Source organism: Crotalus tigris, unplaced genomic scaffold (genome assembly GCF_016545835.1).
Source record: "Crotalus tigris isolate CLP2741 ecotype Arizona unplaced genomic scaffold, ASM1654583v1 scf7180000018511.580666, whole genome shotgun sequence".
Taxonomy (NCBI): Eukaryota; Metazoa; Chordata; class Lepidosauria; order Squamata; family Viperidae; genus Crotalus; species Crotalus tigris.
Window position 1 is genome coordinate 26794 of NW_024097047.1, and position 27731 is coordinate 54524.

At 36.2% G+C, this 27731-nt stretch overlaps 1 protein-coding gene across 3 annotated transcripts in view; it reads right to left on the minus strand.

Annotated features, from left to right (window-relative positions):
• Positions 1 to 4867: 4867 nt before the first annotated feature.
• Positions 4868 to 27731, minus strand: part of FEZ2 (fasciculation and elongation protein zeta 2) — a 35998-nt gene continuing 13134 nt past the window's right edge. Inside the window, exons 4-10 of one of the 3 annotated variants that reach the window (XM_039353318.1) lie at positions 27296 to 27440; positions 22248 to 22516; positions 18378 to 18458; positions 10446 to 10521; positions 8918 to 8983; positions 6311 to 6339; positions 4868 to 5870 (exon numbers count right to left, since the gene is read on the minus strand). In XM_039353318.1, the coding sequence (XP_039209252.1) occupies positions 6329 to 6339; positions 8918 to 8983; positions 10446 to 10521; positions 18378 to 18458; positions 22248 to 22516; positions 27296 to 27440 (648 nt within the window). In that variant the 3' untranslated portion in view covers positions 4868 to 5870; positions 6311 to 6328. The remainder of the gene's footprint in view (positions 5871 to 6310; positions 6340 to 8917; positions 8984 to 10445; positions 10522 to 18377; positions 18459 to 22247; positions 22517 to 27295; positions 27441 to 27731) is intronic. The other 2 variants (XM_039353317.1, XM_039353320.1) reach the window with 2 other exon arrangements.

Below are 27731 nucleotides of genomic sequence, written 5' to 3' on the forward strand. Positions count from 1 at the left end.
AACACAGTATATTTAGCCTTGAGGGGGAAAAATACTGTTATTTGGGGAATCTGAAAGGTTATCATATAGAAAATGACCGAGGTCTGTTCTTATGATCTTGCAGAAAATGAAATGACTGGCTTAAAATATATTTTCCAATGGAATGTTACAGAAAATATCTTAATCATAAGAGCAGTTTGCAAGGGAAATAAGTGATCTGTGTTGGTTACCCTTTTTTTTCCTAGCAATGTTCAGAGGCTGGTGGACAACAATCTATTAGAGATGCATCTTTTGGTTTCTTTTGCTGAGAAGGACTTTAAAATAATGGCCCTATCTTGTTCTGTGTTTAGCCAAAACTGAGTGATCTCACAGGGGTTATCTTTAAGGTGTGTCTGAATAAACATTTCATTTCTTCAAATTCTGGACAAATTCAAGGGTAATTTGTTTTCTAGATTGGTGAAAGCAATGAAGCAAGCATGGTAGCAGGGCTTCTTTCTTAAGTCACTGGGGAAATGTTATTGTTCGGGATGTGAAAAAATAGTTACAGAAGCAAGGAAATAGTTCCAACAGTGTGGAGGAGGAAAATTAAATGGCCATATGAGCTTTTCTGACAAAGAATGTACTTTGTTCATATGTTACAAGAATTGTTCTTATAAAACAGTTGATGGGATATTTTTTTTTTCCAGATTGGGACTCTTGTATGTCAATAACAGAACTGGACTCAATTTGGGGCTGAAAAAGAAGCATTTATTACATCTGTTGGGTGGAGCTGCCAGAAAAATTCAGAAAGAAAAAATAAATCTACAATGCGTCCTATGCGAGAAAACAGATGGGCAGAGCAGCTCAGAACGTGGCTTATTGCTATATTCTTAAGGGATGTTCAGCCTGCAGTTACTACCTTGTTTCTGTTTTACCTATGCTTATCAAATTAAGGTAATAAAACTTTTCTGAACAGTTTATGGACTAGGTAATAGTAAATATTTTGTTTCTAATATTGAGATTACAGGAGTAGATCAATTTATTTTTTGATGTCTGGAATTAGTAGTTATCTTTAATATCCTTGGATTTCACCTGGGATTACACTAAGAAAGAAAACAATTTCAGATGCATCTTTCTTTTGTGTGAAGCGAGCATTGTTGTTTATTACCATATAATTGCCCTTCCTAAAAAAAATGTCAGTTTGTAATCAAAATCTTATTTGTAAGAAAAAGCATGGAAGCTAATAGTACTGGACTGAAATGGGTCTAGAGAATATTGCATAACCTCAAGACTATTTTGAAATCAAATTAAGAAATTGGAGAGGAAAATTTCTCTTTTTGCACACGCATCTAGCTCATTCTGCTCTTATTTTACTTTGGGTGTAATATATGACCTTTGTTTAAGGGACTTTTCAAATTGGAGCAAAATTGCTTACAAAGGAACACCATAATTAAGAATTCATTAAAGTACATAGCACATTATATTACAGGATTTTCTTATTAAGTACAGAGGTCATTTATGAAACAGAAGTTCTAGTTTTCTTGCTCTTTATTTTTGGTTTGGTGTGTCTTCCTTCGATGTGATTAATTACTGAGGACAGTTGCAAATCTTTTCAAATTTGATCAAGGTTTTCTGCATTATTGGTGTTTTTCTTGTCACAATCTCCTTCAGTGTCTTCACTGGCTGCTAAAGATGTTATCCAAATTCTGAAAAATACTCAGTTGCTTTATATGTCTCATTCCTTAATAAGACATAGGTGCTTTTTCACAAGGCAACTGGACATCTCCATGACAGTCCTTTTAGCAGTTCCAATAAGGTTCCACTACTTGTACTACTCAGGTGACCCTGAGGTCACAGACAAACCTGCAAGAGGTCTCAATGACACTCTAGTCTAAAAGAATGCATCCTTCCATTCCCCACCATCCAGTAGAGCTAAAGAAGCTTCTTGGATGAGAAACAAAACGTCTTCAAAGAAAAACAAGAAAGTCCAGTTGCCTCATGAAAAAGCACCTTTGGGGTAACTATGACCTGGATCACTGAGAATCTCCATCGACACTGGATGAGAAACATTTTGGTTTACTTCTGCTACTTCACAGCTTTTTTATAAGGTGAGTTAAAACTCAATTTTCTCTTTTTATTACCTCCTTCATCAATATCCTGCACAATCACCTTCTAACCTTTTGTACACAAAGCCTCCATCTGGAAACAGATATTGAGTGGCAATTTCCAGAATTGCTTACTTTGAGTTCTCATCATTTTTATTGTCTTTGAAAAGCCCTTGCATTTCCTTCTTTTACATTTAATTATGGGAAGATTGACAGATAGCTATATAGCTCTTAGAATGTGTTTCGGGAATTAGACCTCAATTCCATTCAAACTAACCTTAGCTACTACTGCTGTTTTGTCACAAATCCCTTAGTGGCCATTTCTGTTTTGTCTTCATCTCAGCACGAAGTAAATAACAATTCTAGTACCTATGCATATGTACAAAAGCAATCAGATCCATCTTTGAGATTCTGCCAACTCCTCTTTTAGTAGTATTTGATCGGAGAGAAAGTTCTGCCATATTGGGCAGCTAACCCTAGGTATTCCTCAACATTGCTGTTACAATGATAACAGAATAGAAATTCTAATGGAATTATTACAGAACTTTGTAAAAGTTCAATCATAAGAAAGTGCTGATGAGGTAACTCATACAGGGTTTTCCATCCAAAACTCATCATAGAATTGTGGAGTTGGAAGGGACCACAAGGATTATCCAGTCCTGTTTTTCATTAAGCACATAAAGACCAATTAAACCATCCATAAGAGGTAGCTGTCCAATGTCTTCTTAAAATCCTTCAAAACTGGTGATTCTGTGTGAGGTATATGGCCAGTTAGACGTTTCTGCAAATGGCTCTGCAGACACACACAGTGATGGAATTGCCAGCTAGGACCCATTTCTGGGTTACAGAAAATTTATCTGAAGGAAGAAGAAACCAGGAGATTATCCATTTGCACTCTGGAAGAGCTGTTCCTCTTAAAAAAAAAAGTAGGAATTTATTTGTGTGTGACTGCTGTGCTGTGATCTCTGGGTGATATACAAATAGACATAAAAACATAAAACATAATGATAGCATCGCTATACACATTGCTGTGACGATGCAAGAGACAATGAGGATGAACCAACAACAACCACCCCTCCCCTGCACACACAAGAGAATAGAGGATCGCAACGTCTCATCGATGGATACATCATCACAGCAAGAGATAATGAGGGGGCAGACCGGACCCATGGATAGCAGGAGAGGACAATTGACCAATGTGGATAGCAATGCTAGCATTAGAGAGGAAATACTGGCTGAGAGGACAGCAGCGCAGACAGAAATGTCAGAGGAGCAGCGAGATGATTGCACGCGGCAGGACGATTGCTCCCAGTGAGCGGGGCGAGTGGAGAGAAGCAGAGTGCCAAAACTCAGATGTCAGCAAACCCGGATTACGGGAGGGCGGGGACCAAATAGACCCGTAACACGCTCATTAGCTAAACTACAGGCTTCACAGAGACTATAAGAACTTGTTCTCCAACCCTGGCTTAAATTCTGACGATGTCAGCAGGCGCTGACGAAAGCTCAGTTTTAATAAAATTTTCAGTCTTGGTGATCCGTGTTTCTAGTTTTAAATATGAATATACCCGAGACTCACATTTTGTGTTCCTCTGAGATGGCAGAATCGGGTCTTCAGACAGTTCCGAAAGGCCAAGAGAATGAGGGACCTTTTTTTTAAGTAGACCTTTTACTGGGAAAAGCTTCATTTTGCCAGTAACCTAATTGCCTGCAACCTAAGCAAGATATTCCGAACAGCAGAGAAGATTAAAAAATATATGAGTGTCTTCTTTTTGAAATTAAGAAGAGGGGAAAATAAACTATTTTAAAGGACTTTAGAAAGTTGACAAGTTTGTGGTATTAGAAAGTTTCAAATGGCAAAAAGATAGAGATTTTAAAAAATAGAGGAAAATATTTTTTTTGACAAATATGTCTCTGAAACAGTAAGCTTAATTAGACTAACAGACCAGATCTTTACGGAAGGCTGATCATTTATATATGCAACAGATTGCTTGCAACAGTTAAAAAGGAAATGGAAGAAGGGTCTGCAAAAAAAAAGATATGAAAGAAGAAGTTAAGAGAATTGAAGAATCTGGCTGCAAATTACTGATAAAATTACTGATAAAGTGTTTGAATGTATGACATAAATTATAAATGGAGAGATAGAAATTTGACATTATTGGTACTTAGGGAAAAAGAATTTTGTTTAAGATTGAGACCAATTCCACCAGAACATGCACATGATATTAGAGAAAAAATAATTAACTCTCTGGTGGGATTTATATGGATTGGGAGAAAGATGATATTGATTGAGAGATTGGTAAAACCTCAAGGATCAATACACATTTTGAAAAATTAAGAACGTTCCAAGGAATGTCCTTGTGCATTTTGTCAGGAAGAAAACATTAAATTTTACAACAATATTTTAACATCTGATTGAGGATTGATATAACCCTTCAATCCATAACCTCCACTGATAGCTGGTTCTGCTGTTGTACACATCTTACTGTTAGAAAGAGATGCATTTGGGCAAGCAAGTTATGATAACTAAATGTAACCGAGAGAGCCATTGAATAGACAACTGACACGTGAAGGATATCTTAGCCATAGAAAGAAAATGTTGTGGAAGAGACCTGCCCTAGTTTTCCAGGGAGTAAAAGGAAAGTAGGGGAGAAATACTTTTAGTCTTGCAGGATTCTATTAATATAACCTTACCATAAAGACACAGCTGTTGTGTTTCTTGTTTGCACTACCACTACTTACAGTAAATAAGACAGCTGAACAGAAATGTTCTAAAATTGTTCATTAACACATCGAAGCATACAAAATAAGATACGATAACCAAACATTTAATATGGGTTAAAAGTACAATAGCAGCAACACTATTATTAAACTACATTAGTTTTAAATTAAACTACAGAAAATGAAAATAATGAGACAATGATTTCGGGGCACAATACATCCTACACAAATCGAGGGTGTTCTTTATTAGAACACTTTCCTTCTATGCCATCATTAGGCTTTGAAAAAAACAAACAAACAGCCAACCAATGATGGGAAATTATAATCTACCACTTTTTACTTCCAAGAGGGTTATTCAAAGTAATATGAATCAGTAATCAATATTACAATACTGCCTTTATTCTTACTTTAAAAGTCAGTTCCTGTTTCTATCAACATCTTCATTCCAGAGCCTTCAAGGAAGAACTTCAATGGAATTTTGCAGTGCAGGCTCAGCTTTTGATCCATTTTATACATTTAATACTTGGACCTGCTGCAGCTTTTATTAGAAGTGCATTATGTTTAATAGGCATCTTTTATTTATACCAGTGTTTCCCAAACTTGACAATTTTAAGGCATGAGGACTTCAACTCCCAGAATTCCACAGCCAGCGTTGCTGGCTGTGGAATTCTGGGAGTTGAAGTCCACATGCCTTAAAATTGTCAAGTTTGGGAAACACTGATTTATACTGATGTTATTTTTTCCTCCACAACCACAAATAGGTGCTGGGTGAAATAATTACATGCCATATAATGTAAAAATAGTCTTTAAAAAGCCCAAACAATGCATGTGAGTAAAGCTGTACAGAATTCATTATTTGTTCAAGCAATTTATACTTGGGTGGGGGAAAGGATGAATTTTACATGATCTGGATGACTTTATTCCAGAATTCAAAAACGGAAGCAGGCAATGAAAGTAACAAGTACATTAGAATTCAACGCAGTGCAAACGAACTGTCAGGTCTGAAAGAATCCGTGAAAAAATATTGTTCACAGGAATTCGCCTGGCTGTTTTTTTTTCCCCGTAGGTCACTTCACGTAGGACACAAAACTGCAAAATAAAGTTACATATAAGTGTCATTAAATTGATTCGGTTTCTAGAATATAACAGCAAACCTTCCAGAATCAAAGTTGCAATAATTATCTGTACTAAATATGATTCCCAACCCTTACCACATAAACAAAACAGATAAATCCATAAAGATATATACATAATATGTACACACACACTACTATCATTTTTTTTTTTTTTTACAGAAATGAGCTATATAGTAAGTCATGTCTTGGTCACTGGGTTAAATTTTTAAATTTAAGAACATTAAAATTTAGCTTTAGTCCCCAATTTTCAGAAACTGTGGAGAGAGCTTTGAGATATGACATCTCAAAGATTTAGGGACAACTGTAATCTCTTGCCCAGGATATTGATAAAATACAGAGAGGATCAAGACATGTCCTTTATATACTCCTTTATCACATCTATAAGGCACAAACCTTGGAGCAATGTAGCTTTCAAACCAATGCTAGCACAATATAAAACAAACGAAGAAATCAGGTTTAAAATGTCATAACCCAAAATTACAAAGGTGTCCTTGTCATTGGGAACAATCTTTCATCATTGGTTTAAACTTTAAACAACTGTCTTCATAGTGCATAATAATTATGACTTGTAATGCTACAGTTTAAGTATCTAAGAGCAAAAATATAAATAGATAAACTGATAACACATCCTCTCAAGTTATAAGATAACCTTTATTGCCATTTTTTTACTGTGAGCACACTAGTACACATTAAAAAGGAAAGTGTTTGTCCATGTAGAAATTGGCTACCAAGGTTTGCTTTAATCCTGAAAGTTGGCTACTCATATTTATTTAATGAACAATGTTACGCATTACAATATGTGAGACAATCATCTGTATGTCAAACATTTTTATGGTAGCGCAATAGTTAGAATGCAGTATTGCAGGCTAATTCTGCTGACTGCCAGCAGTTCGATTTTTACCAGCTCAAGGTTGACTCAGCCTTCCAAGGTCAGTAAAATGAAGACCCAGATTGTTGGGGGCATATGCTGACTCTGTAAACTGCTTAGAGAGGGCTGTAAAGCACTATGAAGCGATATTTAAGGCTGAGTGCTATTGCCATTGCTGTTTATTACAGAGGAGAGGGCTGCTTTTTTGTATAATCTATCCTTCCCACCATCTCTTTATTCTCAACTTTCCCCCTTCCTATTCAGATTTAATTATGAAAACTACCTCATTGTTATTCTGTTGACCTCTGCATGCTCTTGTCTGCAAAAAGTTTGATAACCCACACTTTCAAGCTTTCTATGTTGGGAAGCATATCTAGAGACTGGTAAAATAAGTATTTTTCTTCTAAAAGAAATGGAGTGGGGGAGATGGCCCATGTCAAATGTTATTTTTACCATGGAAGAAAGCCACTATGAAAAAAAAAGTACAATTTGCTTCAGCATGTGAATTATGGTTGTGATGTAGTGACTGTCTACATGGAAGGACCTGTTTCTTTAATTGAGACTGGCAGAGTGGATCTTGCGGTTATCCAAATTTTCCCTATGGTGATGCTGCACTCTGCAATGTGCTCTTCCATGTAATCATAAATATCAGTAATAAATCAAAATAATAACCAGATTAATTTTTTCTCTATAATATTACAGTCCTAGTGAATCTTATTATTATAGTCAACGGAGAAGCCAAGGAACTTTGAAGATCTTTACTGTAGTCATTGTACAAACCTTATGTTGAAGATTTCTAAACTGACTCTAATTATCTCATACTTATTTTTACAATGTTAGTTGTTTTCAAGAAAAAAGAATAAATATAATTATGTCAGCAAATTATCCTTTTAAACTGTATTTCAGTGATAGTTACATTTTGGGTGCTACTTCTCTATATATTCTATTCTTATTGCAGATTACTGAAGATAATCCGGAGCATACTATAACATGTTTCTATAGCATAAAAGCATTTTGTAAAAATTCCAGAATTTTTTTATTAATTCTACAATGCTACTGATAACAAGGTAAGGATTAAACAACAAAACTAATGTAGACCAGTAGACAGTCAAGAGAATTCAGTTCCTAATTTTGGCGAAAACAATACCACCTACCCCAAATGTCTATAATTCTTTGTAAAATTCCAGGAGGTGGAATCTATTATCGCCTTTTGAATTCCAACATGCAGAGGTTTATACATTTTACATTTACATTGCTATATGGAATTAACTCAAAAATATTCATCATCAATATCACAATACTCATGTTCACAGCATTACACTGATTTTCTAACAACAAAATAAGATAATGTGGGGCTCTCTTCATTTTAAAAATCTTCACAATGTTACACACAAAAATGCAGGCTATAAGTCAAATAAAGAACCCACAAGTTAGTAAAAAATGTTTAGTAATAACTTCAGTTTCTTAAATATACATGTACTGATTGACTGATACATAATTTTGATTTCGATAAAACAAAGATATATTTTAACCTCTTAAAAATATGAATTGAGTTTACTCAGAGCCTTCTCTGCTTATGTATTTTAACATTTAAGTACAGTAGGAGGAAGAGCCATAAAGAATACTGGATTGTTCTTTTAATGCAAGGGAAAGCAACGGGACCATGGGAGCAAGGGAAAGACCAAATCTGGCCTGGGGAACTTTTAGCTCGATGTGTCTAATCCCTCTAGACTTGATATGGGAGGAATTCTGTCTTATGTTTGTTCTCCTTACCCACCACCATTCTATTGCCTAAGATTTTTCAGAATGCCTTGATCTTTCTGTGTCTTTCATGTCTTTTGGGCTGCTTAGCAAACAGCTCAATTAATCCCCAGCATGTTTTATGAATTTCAGAAAAGCAATTAATTTTCAGACTGAATTGGTTTCTTCAGAATGGTTCTGCTGATCTTTCTGAGTATTAAGGAGATCTATGATCTCTAGAATGTCTCTATCTCTTCAGCCCAATTTCCATGTTCTAAAGTGCTCTACACTTCCAAAGTAGCATCACTGATTTTGTTCGTGATTACAACACCCCAAAGGTTCTATTTATAGAAAGCCACAATGATGCAACATGCAATAATAGGTAAACTCACCTTTCAAAATGTAGTCTGTTAATAAGCTTGGCACTTTCTCACTGTCTTCTTTCATGGCCTGAAGAACTATAAAATATGAGGGTGTGGATCAATAGAATTCACTGCCTTTCAATAAAACATACAAATAGGAAAAAAAACTAACGAATGAAGGCGAATATAAGTGTTCCAGGATAATGTTGCAGGTTATTCTACAGATCCTTTTCTCATTATTTATTAAAGGAAGAAAGATATGAAAATACTAAGTAGGCATAGCTCTGTTATGCATTCAGATTTGTTTAAAAGATGGATTATTCCTATGAATCCCATGAACTCAAACTATTTCTATTGTATTAAGAACTTTCCATTTTTGGTAGGATGTGATGATCTGGGAATTAAAACAATGCACCCAATGTTTTCCCCAACATACGTTTCTGGAAAAAAATGATACAGAAAAAAAAGTTTTTTCCTTGTTGATCTGGAACCGGAATGAGTGTCATTGTCACAGAGTGCTGAACAACTACACAAATTGTGAAGGAAGACAGTATAAAAAAAATAGAAGCATGTTTCTTTTATTTTTCCATTCCTCTTGCTAAGGAGACATGGAAAAGTCTGGAAGCACAGCAATTTTCTCCTGGCTTTTCGTATCTCCATTTCTCATTCTCCCCACCCACCCCATCTACAAGAGGATAACAACTTTACAATAAAGGGAACCTGTAAAATTTAGGGAAACTTGTTTTGTATCTTCATTTTTTTAAGATCATTGCTATATTTACCCAAAAGAAAGATGAGCTACTGACAGAGAAAAACCAAAAGCTATAGCTTCTGTCTTACAGAGGAAGAATGGAAAAGTATTTTTGTACCTAAAGGCTCATTATATAAGGAACTGAAATAATTTATAATCTTTCTGAAAAGAGCATATTCCAAATATGTAATTATGAGCACACATAAATGTCATACAAAATCTATTTACTCTTTGGAATTGAAATAATATCCAGGTTTGAACAGTTTTGCTGCTCTAAAATAAATGGTTTGAGTGCTGTCATACAACAGCATTAGCAGGAAGAGAGTCAGGTAGTCTGTCCCTGAGCAGCCAACAGATCAAATTTCAGCAAGTCGGTGGATAACAACAGTGTTCGTTCTTCAAACCATATCATTTTAACTTAATTCACAACAAAGAGGCACTTTCAGGCTTATTCTCTTCTAGTTAGTGTCTCGGCACTCTTGTAAAGCAGTTAATTTCGCAAGGCAAAACAATGCTGATTTTACTGAAAGAGATAAATGAAAATAATCTTCCAAAAAAAGTCAAAACCTAGGAATGATGGCTAATTGTAGGATATCTAGGAAGACTAAACAAGCATAGACCGTGGACCAATTCCAAACATTGCAGAACAAAGTTGATTTGCCAGGCTAATTTAGAACAGAACCACTGAGATGATGACCCTCAAGAATAATCTTTAACTGAAGATACCCTGGAAAATCAACTGGTTTTTTTTCTCAGCATCAAAACATGGAAATTTATTTCTCTAACAAATCATATTTATGTGCTTACTTTTTGTTAATGTTTGAAGATCTTCAACTGACGGAGGTCCATTTTTCTTTTCATAAGGAATAACAGTTGTCAGATACTGTTAAACAAAAGTTATGATTACTACAAAATATTTTCCTGATTGGCTTTAGTTGCTAAAAATATGACATTGGCAATATTAGATACAGTTCTTGCATGTAAGTATGGTCTGCAATACATAATTATGTGTTATTCAACTCTATTGTATGTTATCTAAGAAAAACTGAAACACAGTGATTCAACTAAAAGATGTCCCAGCAAGTAACAACAAAATAGCCGCCCTATAATAAAACTGATACTTTAAAAATGTTCTTATATAGTATATACATGTTGTATTGAGCTTCTAAATCACACATTCTTTTTAAGAAATTTGCTGCATTGTAAAGAACAGTCGTATGATTCCATACATAAGTACATTTTTACATTAGGTATTCTGTACAGCCAAAATATAAATGAAAACTTCTTTTAAGTACAACAACAGAAGATTCTTAAGACTCCATAAAATGATGTTTAATGAACTCTAGAAAAGCTCAATGCATTATAGTTATTAGCAAAGAATAAACACTATACATGCCAGGACAGTGAAATCATGTCTGTCAACTCTGGTCTTAAAGTTTTGGGGCTGGAATCAAACCATTTTTGGTCATTCCCTGGCAGTGATAGGAAATGTTATATTCTGACTTCATAACTCCCTCTGGTGAACTCTGACAGTGCACCTGGCAAGATAGTCAATTTATGCTCAGAGGTAGATGTACCTAGCAGCAACAGTGGAATGCCATGAAGTTGAGCTTAGCTGTTACTTCTTCCACCGATTTTATACAGACTTATGTGATTCCTTGAAATTATACTGTATCTGCTTTTACTGGTATAGAAATAAGCGCCATTTAGTTTTAAATTTTTATTTTGAACAATATTTTGTTTCCATATCTTTGATATTTTTCTTCTCTTATCTACAGTATTAAGGATATAAACTCTCAATTTAGAGCAAATTATATCGTCAACTTTAAATATTTAAAAACCTCAAGAAATGTGTCCTTTCCAAAGCTTCATTCCTCAACACTTATAATTAAAAAGTTGCATTTGCTACTTTTTGTAAAACCTTAGAGCCATCATATAGCCTTGATTCAGCAACAGATTTCAATACAAAGATTTCAATACAAAGATTTCAATACAAAGAAGGTATTTTTGTTCTAAGATTGGACAATACTGTATAGGATTACTATTTCTAAAATTATTTATAGGAAAAACACAGATCTTCGGTAATAACAATTCAATATTTTTGAAAAAATAGGGTAGTATTTTTTTCTTTCAAAATGAAGGGCATTTCCATGGTCTGGATTTCTTGTGTGTGGTTTATTTCTTAGAAATTATATTCTGGCATTGAATAGTAATGAGGTACACACTAGTACATTGAGAGGATAATCCAAAAACAGGATCAGGAAAAGCAGTTTTATACTAACATGAAATTACTATACATTAACTATACATTTACTTATGAACCTAATTCAATCCACAGATATAAATCAAACTAATAACATAATGTTATGCATAGTTATCAGACACATTTGTGTTTGAAGCCCCTTCCTTAAACAGGATATCTTACTCTGATAGATTCATATGTTTTATACTAAGGACAAAATGCAGCTGAACATCTCTTTACTAGATAGGGAACTAGTAAGTTAGCACAAATAATAATCAAGACTGTAATTGGTATAATAAGTGTATCTTCAGGTCACATAGTTAATGTACTGTTGAAGGATTAAAAAGTTAAGATTTCAATGCTCATTTATGTACCACTTTCAAATTGATACTGATACATGCACAATGTTAATGTGAATTGAGGAATGATTTCTCGATAGTCCACTTAAATTTTAACATAGTCACTGGAATGTATCTTTTATACCGGGCTATAATGGAGAGGCTGGTAACCTTTCTACAAGGTGGAACATGAATCTTTCAACTTATCCTTCAAGTTCCTTGGGAACTGTCTGGACTCAGTAGATCCCATGCTTTCTTAGTCTCATATATTCCTTAAGGTATATCAGAGGTTCAAAGGTTGCCCAGCACATGTAGTAGGAAGATAAGATGATATAGTTGGCATTACAGAAACCTGGTGGGACGAAACCCATGAATGGAATGGACTGATGGGTGGATACAAATTGTTCAGGTCTACAAAAAGAGGAGCAGGAGTTGCACTATATGTAAGAGAATGCATGATCCAAGATAAAATCTCTCCAGAATGTATATGGGTCAATATAAAAGAGAAAAAAAGTGACATTACCATAGGTATATATTACAGGCCACCCAACCAATCAGAAGAAATAGATGAACTCTTTGCCAACCAGTTAACAAATGTATGTAGGCAGCATACCACAGTAGTAATGGGAGACTTCAACTATCTAGATAGAGGGAGTTGAACTTACCGGAACTTTGGGTGAAAGTGACCGCGTCATACTGGAATTTAATATAACACAAACACTAGCAACAGAAAACAATCCAACTTGTGTCTTGAACTTCAAAAGAGATGATTTAACAAACTTAGAGAGAACCTAGGAAAGATGGATAAAAATCCTAAAGGGGAAAACAACCCAAGAAGCATGGGGAACTCTGAAAATTGTGATCATAAAAGACTAGACCAGCACAATACCACTGAAAAGAAAAAGAAAAACAAGAAATTCAAGAAGAAACCAGCATGGCTGCACAAAGATCTCTCTGACAAACTGAAAGACAAAAAGGACAAATACAAAAAATGGAAAGAGGGGCACATAACTAAGGCAGATTATCAGCAGACAGCCAGAACATGCAAAGATGAAGTCAGGAAAGCAAAGGCTCAGAACGAACAAAGACTTGCAACAGAAATCATAGATAATAAAAAAGTTTCTTCCAACATATTAACAACAAGAAAAAAAAATCAAGGAAACAATAGGCCCACTAAAGAGAGAAGATGGCAAAGAAATACCAGGGAACAGGGAGAAAGCAGAGTTGCTTAACTCATACTTTGCATCAGTCTTCACACAAAAAGAAATTATAGCCCAACATACTAAAAAAAACACTGCAAAAGACAAATTAGAAACAAAAATTAAAATAAGCAAGAAAATGGTAAGAGAACACCTGTCTGATCTTGTGAATATAAATCACCAGGGCCTGACAGATTACATCCCAGAGTTCCGAAGGAGCTAGCAGATGTTATCTCAGACCCATTGCACCACATCTTTCAAAAATCCTGGAGCATTGGGGAAGTACCTGAAGATTGGAAAAGGGCTGATGTGGTTTCCATTTTCAAGAAAGGAAAAAAATGGACCCAGGAAACTACAGACCAATCAGCTTAACATCAATACCTGGGAAGATCCTAGAAAAGATAATCAAAAAAACAGATCTGCGAACAACTAGAAGCAAACAAAGTTATAACTAGTAGCCAGCATGGGTTTGTTAAAAACAGAGCATGCCAAACCAATCTTATTTCATTCTTCGACAAAGTGACTAAACTAATAGACCAGCGAAATACTGTGGAGGTAGTATATTTAGACTTCAGTAAGACATTTGACAAAGTAGACCACAACCTACTCCTTGGTAAGCTAGAAAAAACTGGAATAGACAATATTACCACCAAATGGATCTGTAGCTGGTTGGCAAACTGTACGCAATGAGTAGTCCTCAATGGCACTACATCCACATGGAGAGAAGTAAGCAGTGAGGTACACAAGGGTCCGTCTTAGGCCCAGTACTCTTCAACATCTTCATCAATGACTTAGATGAGGGAATTGAAGGGGAACCCATCAAATTTGTAGATGACACCAAACTGGCAGGAGTAGTCAACACCCCAGAAGATAAACTCAGGATCCAAAAAGAGCTTGATAAACTTGAACAATGGGCCTATACAACAAAATGAGTTTCAATGTGGAGAAAAGCAAAGTTTTACATTTAGGCAGGAAAAATCAAAAGTACAAGTACAGATTGGGCAAGACCTGGCTTAAAAACAATAACTGTGAGAGGGACCTTGGCATCCTAATGGATGATCACTTAACATGAACCAGCAGTGTGCAGCAGCAGCCAAAAAAGCTAATACAATCCTGGGCTGTATAAACAGAGGCATAGAATCAAGATCACACGAGGTATAAGTACCGCTTTATAAAACCCTAGTAAAACCACACCAGGAATACTGCAGCCAGTTTTGGTCACCATATCACAAAAAAGATGTTGAGAGTCTGGAAAAAATTCAGAGAAAAGCAACTAAGATGATCAGAGGTCTGGAAACTAAAACATACGAAAACGGCTGCAGGATTTGGGTTTGGCTAGTCCAAAGAAAAGAAGAAATAGGGGAGACATGATAGCAGTATTCCAGTATTTGGGGGCTGCCACAAAGAAGAGGGGGTCACATTATTCACCAAAGCTCCAGAGGGCAGGACAAGAAACAATGGTTGGAAACTTATCAAAGAGAGAAGCAACTTGGAATTAAGGAGAAACTTCCTGACAGTGAGGACAATTAACAAGTGGAACAGCTTGCCCCCAAAAATCGTGGGCGCTCCATCACTGAAGATTTTTAAAAAGAGGCTAGACAGTCACTTGTCTGAGATGATATAGGTTCTCCTGCTTGAGCAGGGGGCTGGACTAGAAGACCTCCATGGTTCCTACCAGCTCTACTCTATTCTTATTATTTCTATTTCTATCCTATCCTATCCTATATATGAGGGGTCCTTGGTGCTCTCAGAGCTTGTTTTCTTGCAGATGTTTCATTACCCAAACTAGGTAACATCATCAGTGCTACTCTAGTACCGATCTAAATATAAATCTAAATCTTAATCTATCAGAGACTAGCACTGATGATGTTACTTAGTTTGGATAATGAAATGTCTGCAAGAAAACAACCAAGTTTGGAGAGCATTAAAGACCCCTCGTTTTTACCGAGCTACAAATATTCTCCTTTATTGAGATCCTGTGTATTGCACCAATAGCCTAAGATTAAAAAAGTAATACTGTAATAAGAACGGGCTTTTATCCTTGGTAAGCAAGAAAGCTAAGAGACTAGAGTTTAGTACAGCACACAGCTGCAAGATAAAGAGACGCAGAGTAGATAATCTATTCCCTAGCAATAGCACTTAGATTTATATACTGTTTCACAGTGCTTTTCAGCTCTCTCTAAGCGGTTTACAGAGTCAGCACATTGCCCCCAACAATCTGGGTCCTCATTTTACCGACCTTGGAAGGATGGAAGGCTGAGTCAACCTTGAGCTGGTGAGAATCGAACTGCCGAAATGCTGGCAGCCGGCAGTCAGCAGAAGTAGCCCACAGTACTGTATTCTAACCACTGCACCACCATGGCTCATTATCTAGTTCTGAATGACACAGGCAGGTATTCCCCCCCCCCCCAATCTCTCTTATAGCGTATGTAAATCACTGGCATGGGTGAAAGATAGCATCATTCTCAATTATACTTTGGTGCAATACTATGTTCCCTTCCTTTCAATCTCTAAGTTTCCATGATCGTGCCACTTCATTCTCATGGCTGGTACATTTTTAGAACGAAAAATAGGATATTTTGGTTTATAAAAGAATAAATCAGACCACAACAGGTCAAGGATTTTTTTTTTTAAAAAAATTGTTTTATGTCTCCAGTTGTTCTGTGCCATCTTCTTTTTCTCTCTATGTTAGTTCCTCCAGCCTCTTCCCCAAATCTCTAATATCCTTTCTACACTGAAAAAAAAGAGAGAGTTGCTAGAAAAACAAATAATAATAAAGATTGAATTTTGAAACAAAAAATACTATTGAGAAGAAAGAAAAAAAATTGAGTGGCTTCCCTTGTGCTACATTTAGGTTCTATTGAGGACTATCAGGGTACTGGAGTAAGCCTTAATTTTTAGAAAATTGTCCATAGAGCACTTAGCTTATGGCAAGCAATGTTACTTGCTTTTCTTTAGTTACCTCTTTTCTTTAGTTCTATAGGAGTGGCAGGGTACTGCTTCTGCTTCCTTGAAAGAACAGGGAAGGCACTCCTTATGGTCTACATAATTGATTGAATAGCTAATTAAATAGCCTTAATTTCTAAGGCTGGCTATAATTTATAGGGCTTACTTACCTTCAAGAATTCTATTCTATCAACAGTTATATAACTTCAGATCCTGACATAGACATTATTAGTCTTCTAAGGGAGAAAATATCTAACAACTCCAAAATCCTTAAAAATCAGTAGTTTCAAAGTATGAAATAGATGTATTAAATGTTGCCTTAAGATGAGTCAAACCCGTACCATCTTTATTATTTACACATGGTCTCCATGTGAATGCAAATGCAGAATCTATATTTATTGTTCTGTTTTGGAAATAGTGAATAGCTGAAAAATTATTTGTCTCTGAAAAAACTATATAAAAAACTCCAAAGTTACCTGTAATCTGGAAATAATACTCCCATATGAAAACCAATCAAAACCATGTACATATAAAACATAAATTAAGTGTCAATTTGTGCAAGATTTTATCAACATTCTCTACAGCAGTGATGGCAAACCTTTTAGAGACTGAGTGCCCAAACTGCAACTCAAAACCCACTTATGCATTGTCGGGTGCCGGGTGAGTGTGGCCCATTGGCTGGGTGTGGCCCATTGGCTGGGTGTGGCCTATTAGGTAGGCGTGGCTGCGGTAGTAATGGCAGACTGGGTGGGACTAAAAAGTTCAATCAATCAATTCCAACTTTGCAAGTTCTTTTTTTTTCCTGCGAGAGGTTGACATTGACTGATTGATTGAACCTTTTTTTTTTTTTTTTGCACACGGTGGCAGAGGCCTAAAGTGAAAAGGTTTTATAAAACCCAGCTGAAGGCCTAGGATTGGGGTGACGGTGCACGTGCCCACAGAGAGTGCTCTGAGTGCCACCTCTGGCACCCATGCCATAGGTTCGCTACCACTGCTCTACAGTTTATGTATTTGCTCAACATCGTACTCTAGCAAATCACTTGTAACATTGTATTAAATTTTGTGTAATAAAATAACTTATGGTAAAATATGTTTTTCATATTTCTTATCATCATCCATGGTCCACATAAGAGCAATACTTTTATTTTATTGGGCTTACTTCCGGTTCTTCAACACTCTTCATCAGATAAAAGAATAAGCAAAGTAAATGGAGATGGGAAGAATCAGGAAAAATATATCTGGAACCATGAAATTTGCCTTCTCTCTTAACCATAAAAAAGAATGTTGGAGGAATTGTAGACATTCAAATAAGGCTTTTTCTGGCTTTGTATTGGCATAAAATAAAGAGTTCTGCCCTTTATTGCACATATTACTTCCATGAATGAAGGCAAATATATGTGTTCCAGGATAATGTTGCAGGATCTGGTAAGTGACCCAGTTTGGATCCTGCAACATACTACTTGGCTACATATATTTCATAAGCTTCTGGAACATGCATTTTGTTCAGAGATTTTCTTCCCGTAAAAAGCATATATGAAATGTCAAGGATTTTTACTTCTTGTAACTTAAAAACAGCAAAATAAATTTTATCATTTTGGAAGATACGAGGCATAGTTCTGTTCGTTTTTCTCTTCCTAGACTGAAACTTTAAAGCTAACATGATCTTTCATTACTGCTTTCTTAGACAGGTATTTAACTCCAAGTATGTATTATGTTGTTGCCTGCATTTTATTTTGAAAAATTAAAATAAACCCTAAGGGGAATTTTTTCATCTACTCTGTTTTTTTTTTCCTGTGCATATCAAGGCTTGTCTGCTTCTTTAACTACTAAGGGAAGAAAACCTTTGTAAACAGCTCTTAGCTTTAAGGCAGGGAAGATGCAAAAAAGCATAGAAATGTATTTCCTCCCTTTCTAAGAACACCTGAAGTCAGAAACTGCCAACTTTTAAGACAGGAATGTATAAAGAGACAGAAAAGACAGACAAGGAAAACAAAGTCAGAGGGTAGCCCAGCACCTGTTTTTCTCCACCCGCGTTTCCAAACGTTTGTCGAAAGCCATTCTGAATGACATTTGAGATTCCTTCCATACTGAAGCGCTATAAGGAGTGAGAACGTGACAGAAAAGGAGGGAAAAAGAAAAATGTAAAGGTATTAGTTAGGTTTTTTGGGGGGGATGCCAGCAAGGTAAATGTTAGAATGAAATATAGCTGTAGCTTAATGAGAAAAGTACTGACTTTTAAATATTTTGCTCTTTAGGTATTTAGGAATGGAGCCAGTCAAATATCATATATACAGAACTAGGACAAGGTTGTTTTTGCATTAATAATCTTTGGCTCATGCTTATTATTTCAAATAATATATTTAAATATATTTGAAATCACACACATAGAACATGCTAAAGTACGTTCTCTTGTAAGCTTTTTGCTTCTTGCCCAATCCCCTTATACATTACAAGCACAGATCAAATAATCCAATGTCTTATTTGTATTAAAAATGGCATTTCTTTACCCCCATAGCTGAATATGGGAAATATAGAACAATACCAAAAAATGTCACAAGAGAGAATTCAATTTTCAGTTGATATTCTTTTTGAAATAAATCTAGATCTGGAGATTGTAGAATCTGTCAATCTTTCATTCTTCAACTAGGCATTATTCCAATATGAGGTGGCTCATAAGATCTCTCTACGCTAGTCTTGTTTGATTAAACTAAGAAAAAAAAATCCCTATTTCTTTTATACCTAGAAGTCTTGACAGAAAAACAAACCGCTACTCATGCAACTGACTGTATTTGCTTTCTCAAGTTTCTCCTACACAAACGAGAAAATTCTAACTGAAACTGGAAATCACACTGCAGTATTGAAATGAACAAATGTCTATAAAAAGTGGATGCTTATGTTTTGAACTACATTCAGTTTCTGTACACAAAACAAATCAGTTAATTCTTTCATTCTTTGCAGTTGTCTTCAGTATGGGGATCTCAGGTTTTAATGGGAGAAATGTGAGAAATACAATCTGCTGTACACAAGATAATCTACACACAAATTAGTGTTATATGATGCCCATAGAAGAACAACGGAGAACAAATCACATGCTGCCAATGGCCTTATTTTTTTTAATGAATAATGGAATCATTGAAGGTAAACTCTAATCAGTACTGTAAGCTAATACTGCAGTCTCTTGCTACCTCCTGATCCTAAAGTGCAAGACATCAATGACAGATTACAACAAACAGATACTGTGTGACAAACTATGTGACAATGACAGGGAAATGATTATGCTCAGTTTCTTCCCAAGAAGTTGCATATTGTGGGGTTTGTTGAGTATCTGCAAACTTCTCACTGGCTTTTAAGATACATTCATTTATACATTCATATTCTTCTTATGTAGATATTAAATAGCCAAGCTTTTGTCAGAATAAACTCTTACTTGATGCAAGAATTTTACTGTTATAATTTATGAATTTAGCGCTATGTTCCTTTTATAACAGCATTATTGTGTCAAATCCTGTCCAATCCTCTTTAAGAAGAGACTGGACAGCCATTTGTATGAAATGGTGTAGGGTTTCCTGCCTGAGCAGGGGGTTGGACTCGATGACTCCAAGGTCCCTTCCAACTTTATTATTATTATTATTAAACAGCGTATGGCTCCCTAAAATAAGAATATTTAAGATGTTAAGGAAAATCTATGTTGAAAAAGATATATATCTCAGTTCTGAACAATTTTTATAAGGGTGACTATATACCAGTGATGGTGAACCTTTTAGAGACTGAGTGCCCAAACTGCAACCCAAAACCCACTTATACATCGTCGGTGCCGGGTGGGTATGGCCCATTGGGTGGGTGTGGCCCATCGGGTGGACATGGCTACGGTGGTAACGGCAAACTGGGTGGGACTAAAAAGTTCAATCAATCAATTCCAACTTCGCAAGATCTTTTTTTTTCCGCGAGAAGTTGAAATTGATTGATTGAACCTTTTTTTTTGCACATGGTGGAGGCCTAAAGCAAAAAGGTTTTATAAAATCCAGCTGAAGGCCTAGGACTGAGGCAATGGTGCGTGTGCCCACAGAGAGGCTCTGAGTGCTGCCTCTGGCACCCGTGCCATAGGTTCTCCACCACTGCTATATACAGATTGTTCACTCTTATACTTTTGTAGAGATAGTGTCTGAACATTAAGCTATTGAGCTGATACATTCCTCTAGAGCAGTGGTTCTCAACCTTTCTAATGCCGTGACCCCATAATACAGTTCCCCATGTTGTGGTGACCCCCAAGTGAGTGTGGCCACCAATAAGAGGGAGTAGGACAGCTAGGGAAAAGGGAACAAAATGGTGGACAGCATGGTTTGGCGACCCCCATGAAATGGTCATTCGACCCCAAATGGGGTCCCGACCCACAGGTTGAGAACCACTGCTCTAGAGTAAGAGAAGGGTTTTTTTTTCAGCTACAATACATTCATTCTTTGAAAAAAAAAATGCCTGGCACCCAATCCTTTACTTTATAGGCACCAGGCAAAGCATTTTTATATTTTCCTTGATTTTAAATTATTCTTACATGCTCTAGTTGTTTTGCTATGCAGCTTAGCTTATAGTCTTTATATGTGTTTAAAACTGGGCTATATTGATTATTTTCATTCATTCAAAACTGTACATAGTTTTAAAGCTCTGCAGAATAAATTGTATTTTTAGGTGACAGTGTAGTAGAAGATAATTAATGCATTTATTAGTTAGGTTCCATTGATAATTCATTGGACCTAATTATTTTGGCAAATAAAAGGTTAAATTATAGGTCACATCACATTATTTCTATGTAACATAAATTACAGCAGAAAAATACTTTAACAAAAGTATTTGCAGCATACATGCTTAGCTTAGTTGTCTCTCAAATGATATACTTTTTACAATATACTGATAAATGTTATTTTTCCTTCTTGTTATTTATAAGAAGTATGGTTTACATTTAACCTTTTATATAATTCTGCTTTGTAATGAATGTCTTTTCAGAGGGAATTTGCTAAGAGAATTGGGTTGCCACAATTTCTACCAAGTTCCTGTTGTTCTAGTGACAATATGTTTGCTTACCTGGTAAACACAGATTTTAATGAAATCAGCAGCTAGTTTTTTCTGATTCACAAAATACCTTAACATCAAGAATACCTTCTGTTGAAGGTTCTTGTGGATTCTGGGAAATACTCTAGTGCCAATAAGCCTAGGAAGACCTATGCAGGCACTTTAACATATGCATAAATAGCACCAGCAGGTTCTATTGTTTAAGGTGGATGGAGAAGACAAAACAGGGAGATTATATACACAGGTGATGACATGAAGTTAATGAGAAGAGGAATAATGTGGAAACCTCAAATAGCCTGTGGACAGGAAAAATTGTATGTTTGTGCATCAACAACTACTTAAATGTATCGAAAAATTCTACATCTCTGACAGCCCTACTGAAAAATAGTAATTTCAATAGCAGATGTTAACCAAACTTAAAATAGGTGCTAACATTTCAGACACTTCCCGAATTTCCACCTCATTCTGTAACAATTATCGAAAGAGATAAAAAGACTACTTGTACAAATTTGGTTGGACAGAGTAAGAAATACAATGCTGATCATCTGAGAAAGTAGTAGTTGTTCTTCAGACTCTTGTAACATGTCACCAGTGCTAGTGATGATCAGAAAAATAGAAGATTATGAGTATTTCTATGCCAATCAAAGTATGTGGGATCCAACCATCATTTACTAAAAGAGGCAATGTTATTGTTGTCATTAATGCCACTTACTATTATTCATTTTAACTATTATTAAGAATAACTGGGCAAAATTAGAGATATTATATAAAGGTAAAATGTAAACAATGTTTCTAAGTAGGCACAATACAGAGCTCTTACTGTTCCAGGCAGATGGCTTTTTTCTTGCTTTCCATTCTGAGAAGTGCCATTTTTTAACTTTTTCTTCTTCTTTGCCATTTCTTTTTGTTCTCGTTGCTTGTTTTGTACTTCAATCAGGACAGATATGAAGCTGTTCTTTACTTCCTTCTCAAACTCCAATTCATCCCGTAGGGCTAATTGTTGCACTAATTCCTCAGAGTAGTCTTTGATGGCTGCCTCAATCTCTTCTAGGAGATCGTTTAATTCAGACATAGACAGCTTTTGCACCTCTGTTTTCAAAATATCAGAAAACATTATGATCGCTAAAACAATATGTTGCAGTGACAATATATTTCCAACAATACTTTCCCTAATAAACATATTCTAAGTGTACTTATGTTAAAAACTGCTTCATTCCTTTATTTATATATATATAAATCCCTATCCATCCCATGTAGATATGATCTCTAAAAAAAATCACTTCAAACAATTTTGAACTGTTTAACAGTGCAATTATCTCTCTCTTCCTCCCTCTAATTGTTTTTAATTCAGTTTAGCATGTACAAAGTTGCAGCTCAGAGCTTCCAGGTTTTTTAAAGCTCAAAGCAGTTTAGTTTAGATGGTTTCCTCAATGGTTTAAATTAGTGTTTCTCATTTTTAAGATGTGTGGACTTCATCTCCCAAAAGCCAAGGATTCTGGGAGTTGAAATCCACATGTCTTAAAACACTGGTTTAAATTATATTCACAAACTTTCTCTTTCTTTCTTTATATCAGAAGTACCTTCAAATTATAGACCTATACGCATGAAGGAAGGCCAATATATGTGTCCCAGGATAATGCTGCAGGATCCAGTCTGAGTCAACCACCGGGACCAGAGGTTTAGTCTTCCGAGCTTTCATACTCATGCGGGAGCCCATCTTCAGGGAACCTCTCCCTAGTCTAGTTTAGAGAGAGAAGTTCCCTGAAGATGGGGCTCCGGCACAAATCCGAAAGCTCGGAAGACTAAACCTTTGGTTCGGATGACTGATCCAGATTGGATCCTGCCGACATATATAACTGCAAAGTAGTACTATTGTATTTATTAGCTGAAAACTCTAAATAAACACCATTATACCCACTTCCAAATCACTTAGGATTATACCGTGTTTCCCTTAAAGTACAGCCTACCCCGAATGTAAGCCCTAGCTTGATTTTTCGGGGTGGGCCTAATATAAGCCCTACCCCCAAAATAAGTCTTAGTTTGGGGGTAAGGCACACAAACTTAAAAATCAAGCTAGGGCAGGGGTGGGGACTGTGGAGCTGCCCCACACTTACCTTGCAGCCAGACTTCTAACTGGCCACTTCTGCGGCGTCTTCTACAGCCAGGCCTGCATTTTTCAGTCACGGGACTTTCCAGAAGGCCACTGCAGCTGAGGACCGAGCAATGGATTCAATCCATAGTTTGGTTCTGCAAGACCTCTGCAGTCGAGGACTGAGCTATTGATTCAATCCATAGCTGAGTACTCGGCTGCATAGGTCTTCTGGAAAGGCTTGACTGCAAAATGCAGGCTGGAATGCAGCTGCAGAATGAAGCTGCTCCTTTGGCCCCAGAAGTGGAACTGCTGAGGTTTCCAGTTCCAGTTTCGTGGCGGTGCGGTCCCTTTGCCGATCGAGTTTCCCCTGCCGGTAGACCTCTTAGAGGGTCGAAAAGATGCTCTGGAGGAGTGTCTACCATTGAGGAGGCTTCTCGGATAGTTGCAGAGGAACGGCGGCGTCCTCTGTGCACCGAGTATCTCCTTTGGGCCGACAGGGTAAAGATCAGCCATCTATGGCCGATAATTTAGCTGTGCCAACCATAAGCCATCAGATCATCTAAGCAAGCAGACCCACCATGGAAGATTTGGTGAGATTTTTTTTTACCTCTACTTTCTTTTTTTCCTGTGAAAAGTTTTTTTTTCTGGAATTATTCCCCTTTTTGTTGAAGCGGCGTTTTAAATGGGGGGAGGAGAAGCTTAAGAAAAGGACGAAACCTATTTTTGTTTTAATGGCTGATTCTATTTTTGAATACATTGGAGCTCCAAAAAATTTTCTTTTAGAGAGACTTAGGCTATGCATTTGGAGAGTATTATTTTTTCTTATTTTTTATGTTTTCCGAAAAGACTGATTATTTGATTAACTTTGAGTAGTCGTTGGGGGACATCTTCTGCTGAAACTAAGTATCGCTCTTGCTATTTTTTTTCTTTTCTCTTGGAATTTGCATAAAGGAAATAGACTAAGAAACTTGGGAGGAGATGGATATTGAATGACTGTGTTTAAATATAGTCTCCCCCAAAAAGAGAATGTCTTCAAATATGATAAAAATGGAGGAACCCCTTCAGACTCTATTTATAAATATATTCTGGATAAAATCTTAGAAAACACGGAGATGATAATTGCTCGTAAAAAGGAGATTTCTTTACATCGACAAAGTCAAGCACAAGCTTTAAGTGAAACTGTAGTTGGTATTCAAAAGACCTGCTCTCAGCTTATTGAGAATTGAAGAAGCAAATGTACAGTTGGATTTGCAATCGATACTGGGAATAAGCCTTAATATAAATGGTCAGATGACCTATAATATGGAAATGGAGGAGCTTATTTCGGAAGGTCAAGCTGATTTGCAGATACCATTTGACTTTCCGAGAGAGGAAAAACTATTGGAAGAAGAGCAAAACTTGACTAAAGAGGACCATACCAAAAAAAGGATTCCAACTAAAGTTTATGCAACATTGAAAAAGATGGGAAATGACGTTTTGGCACAAGCTTTTCAGAATGACTATAACTCTTATACCAGCCTAAGAAAATGGATAATGGGAGATCTCTTGCTCCTATGCACAGTGTGGCAGGAGACAATGGGAGAGCTATTTGCAGAACTAGAGACTCGACTATGGAAACCTATTTGGAATAGAAGGAAACCCAGAATAAGATATAAATATTAAATTTGAGATGATAATTATGGATGGTAAAGGTTTTATAGCGATTTGGACTGTTTTGGATTTGGTTTGTGCTAAATGGGAGGTTATTATGAAATGATTTAGAATTTAATATTGAAGTATAGCAAGAATATGTGTTCTTTTTTGTGTGTGTATGTTTTTCTTTTTTTCTTTTCCCATTTGTGGTTTTTGTTTTGGAATGAGATGGAATTAATAATTGGAGAATTATTGAAAAATAATAGAAATATAGTTGAGAAATGTAGGAATTTAGTTTTGGAGCTAATATGTTTAAATAAGAGAAATTTGGGGGCCCTGAAATACTTAAGTAATTAGGTTAGCTTAAATCTAAATATTTGGAAAAACTAATAAAATTTAAAACAGGATCTTTGGGATAGATAAGGAACTTTCGTAAAAGATTACTGACTAATGAAATTTATATCTGGCAATATACTTAATGAAAATATGTGTTAGAAAGGTATTAATGAGATTCCAATAATTTAAATAGATAGAGAGCGTTGGTTTTGATTTAAGCATTTAATTTATATATAGCGACATATTAAAGAATGAATTGGATATAGGAGTGTATTAATTTGATTATTATATTGATATTGAGCGGTTGAAAGTTTTTATTGATTAAGGAAATTTATATTTAGACATATTAATGAATGAATTTATTTGAATTTAATTGATTATAATTTCTACATAAATAGAGAGGGAAGTTTTAAGAAATATTGTGTGAATTGTATATATACAATGTTATTGATCACCATATCTCCACACTGGTTCTTAAGCTTCTGTTAGTGTAAAATGGAAAAATAATAAAAATTGTTTAAAAAAAAAAGAAAGAAATGGACCTGCTGAGTGGGGCTGTCAGTGCTGGGGGTAAGACAACCCCCAAAATAAGACCTGGTGCCTCTTTTGGAGGAAAAAAAAATAAGACCTAGTCTTATTTTCAGGAAAACATGGTAGTACCAAATCAATATAAATATATAAAATCATTTAACAACATGAATAATATCAAGAATGTGGATCTGGTAGTCTGTCTTGGTGAACTGGAATTGAAGCAAATATAGTTTTCTCAATACCTAGGCCAGGGGTAGGCAACCCAAAACACTTAAAGAGCCACTTGGACCCGTTTCCCACCAAAAACAAAACACTGGGAGCCGCAAAACCCTTTTGATATCTAAAATGAAGATAACACTGCATATATCCTTTTTTACCTTTATTATAGGTGTGTGTGTGTTTGTTTGTGTGTGTTTGTGTGTGTATGTGTATATATGTATGTGTATACACACACACACACACACACACACACACACACATACACACACAGGTAAAAAAAGGATATATGCAGTGTTATCTTCATTTTAGATGTCTAAAGGGTCTCTCTCTCTCTCTCTCTCTCTCTCTCTCTCCCTCCCTCCCTCTCTATCTGCCCTTGGTCTGCCACTCCTCTTCCCCCGCTCTCTTTCTTTCTCTCTCTCTCTCTCTCTCTCTCTTTCTCTCTCTCTCCCTCCCTCTCTCTCTCTTTCTCTCTCTCTCTTTCTTTCTCCCCTCCCTCCTATCTGCTGCTCACCTGGCAAGCTTCAAGCTGTTGTCCAACAAGCAACCTCGTCTCTTTTATGACTCATGGACTTCAACTCCCAGAATTCCTGAGTCAGCCTAGCTGGGCTAGCTAGCTCTCTCCTGCCCTTCCTGCTTCCTGCTTCCTTCAGAGACGCAGCAAAGGGAGGAGCTCCGCCCAGAAAGCTTTTCAGCTCCTCGGAGAACACTGTGAGTGCACTCTCTTTTACACATACACACACACACACACACACAAACACACACACACAGACACACACACAGACACACACACACACACACACACACACAGAAGCAGGGAAGTGCAATTGCCTCTCTCTGTCTCTGTCTCTCTCTGCAAAGGCAGAGGAGGCTGGGAGCCACAGGGGAAGGCTCAAAGAGCCGCATGCGGCTCCGGAGCCGCAGGTTGCCGACCTGTGACCTAGGCAGAAATAATCTAGAAGGTAAGATTGAAATTATATTTTCAAGAAGTTTTAAAGTACAGCAGAACTGATTTTAAGACAAACATTGAACAGAAGATACAAGTAAACATCACTTACTTTCTTCATAATTGTGGTTTGCACTAGACCTTTTAAGTGTTTGAATTTCTTGGGACAACATGGACAGACGGTCTGTCTGGTTAGGTGTTTCATCATCATCTGGATCGGGAGATTCCTGCATCATTTCTTCTATTTCTTCTATCACCTTCCACCCACATAGAGAAAGTTACAGAGGACCAAAGACAAAATTATACTGATTATTTATTTTTGTAAAGACTATTTAATAATAATTTTTAATCACTGAAAGACTTTAAAACTGTAAATATAAAAGTTCTAATAATGAATACAACAATATCATAGGGTGATTTTCAAAAATAGAGAAATATCTTTAAGTTAATTATGTAACCAATAATCCCTTGCATCGGGATGGAATCAGGGCAACTGAATGGATCTTGAGCATTTACTGCCTGGATACCCTTCCTGAAGCCTATATGGA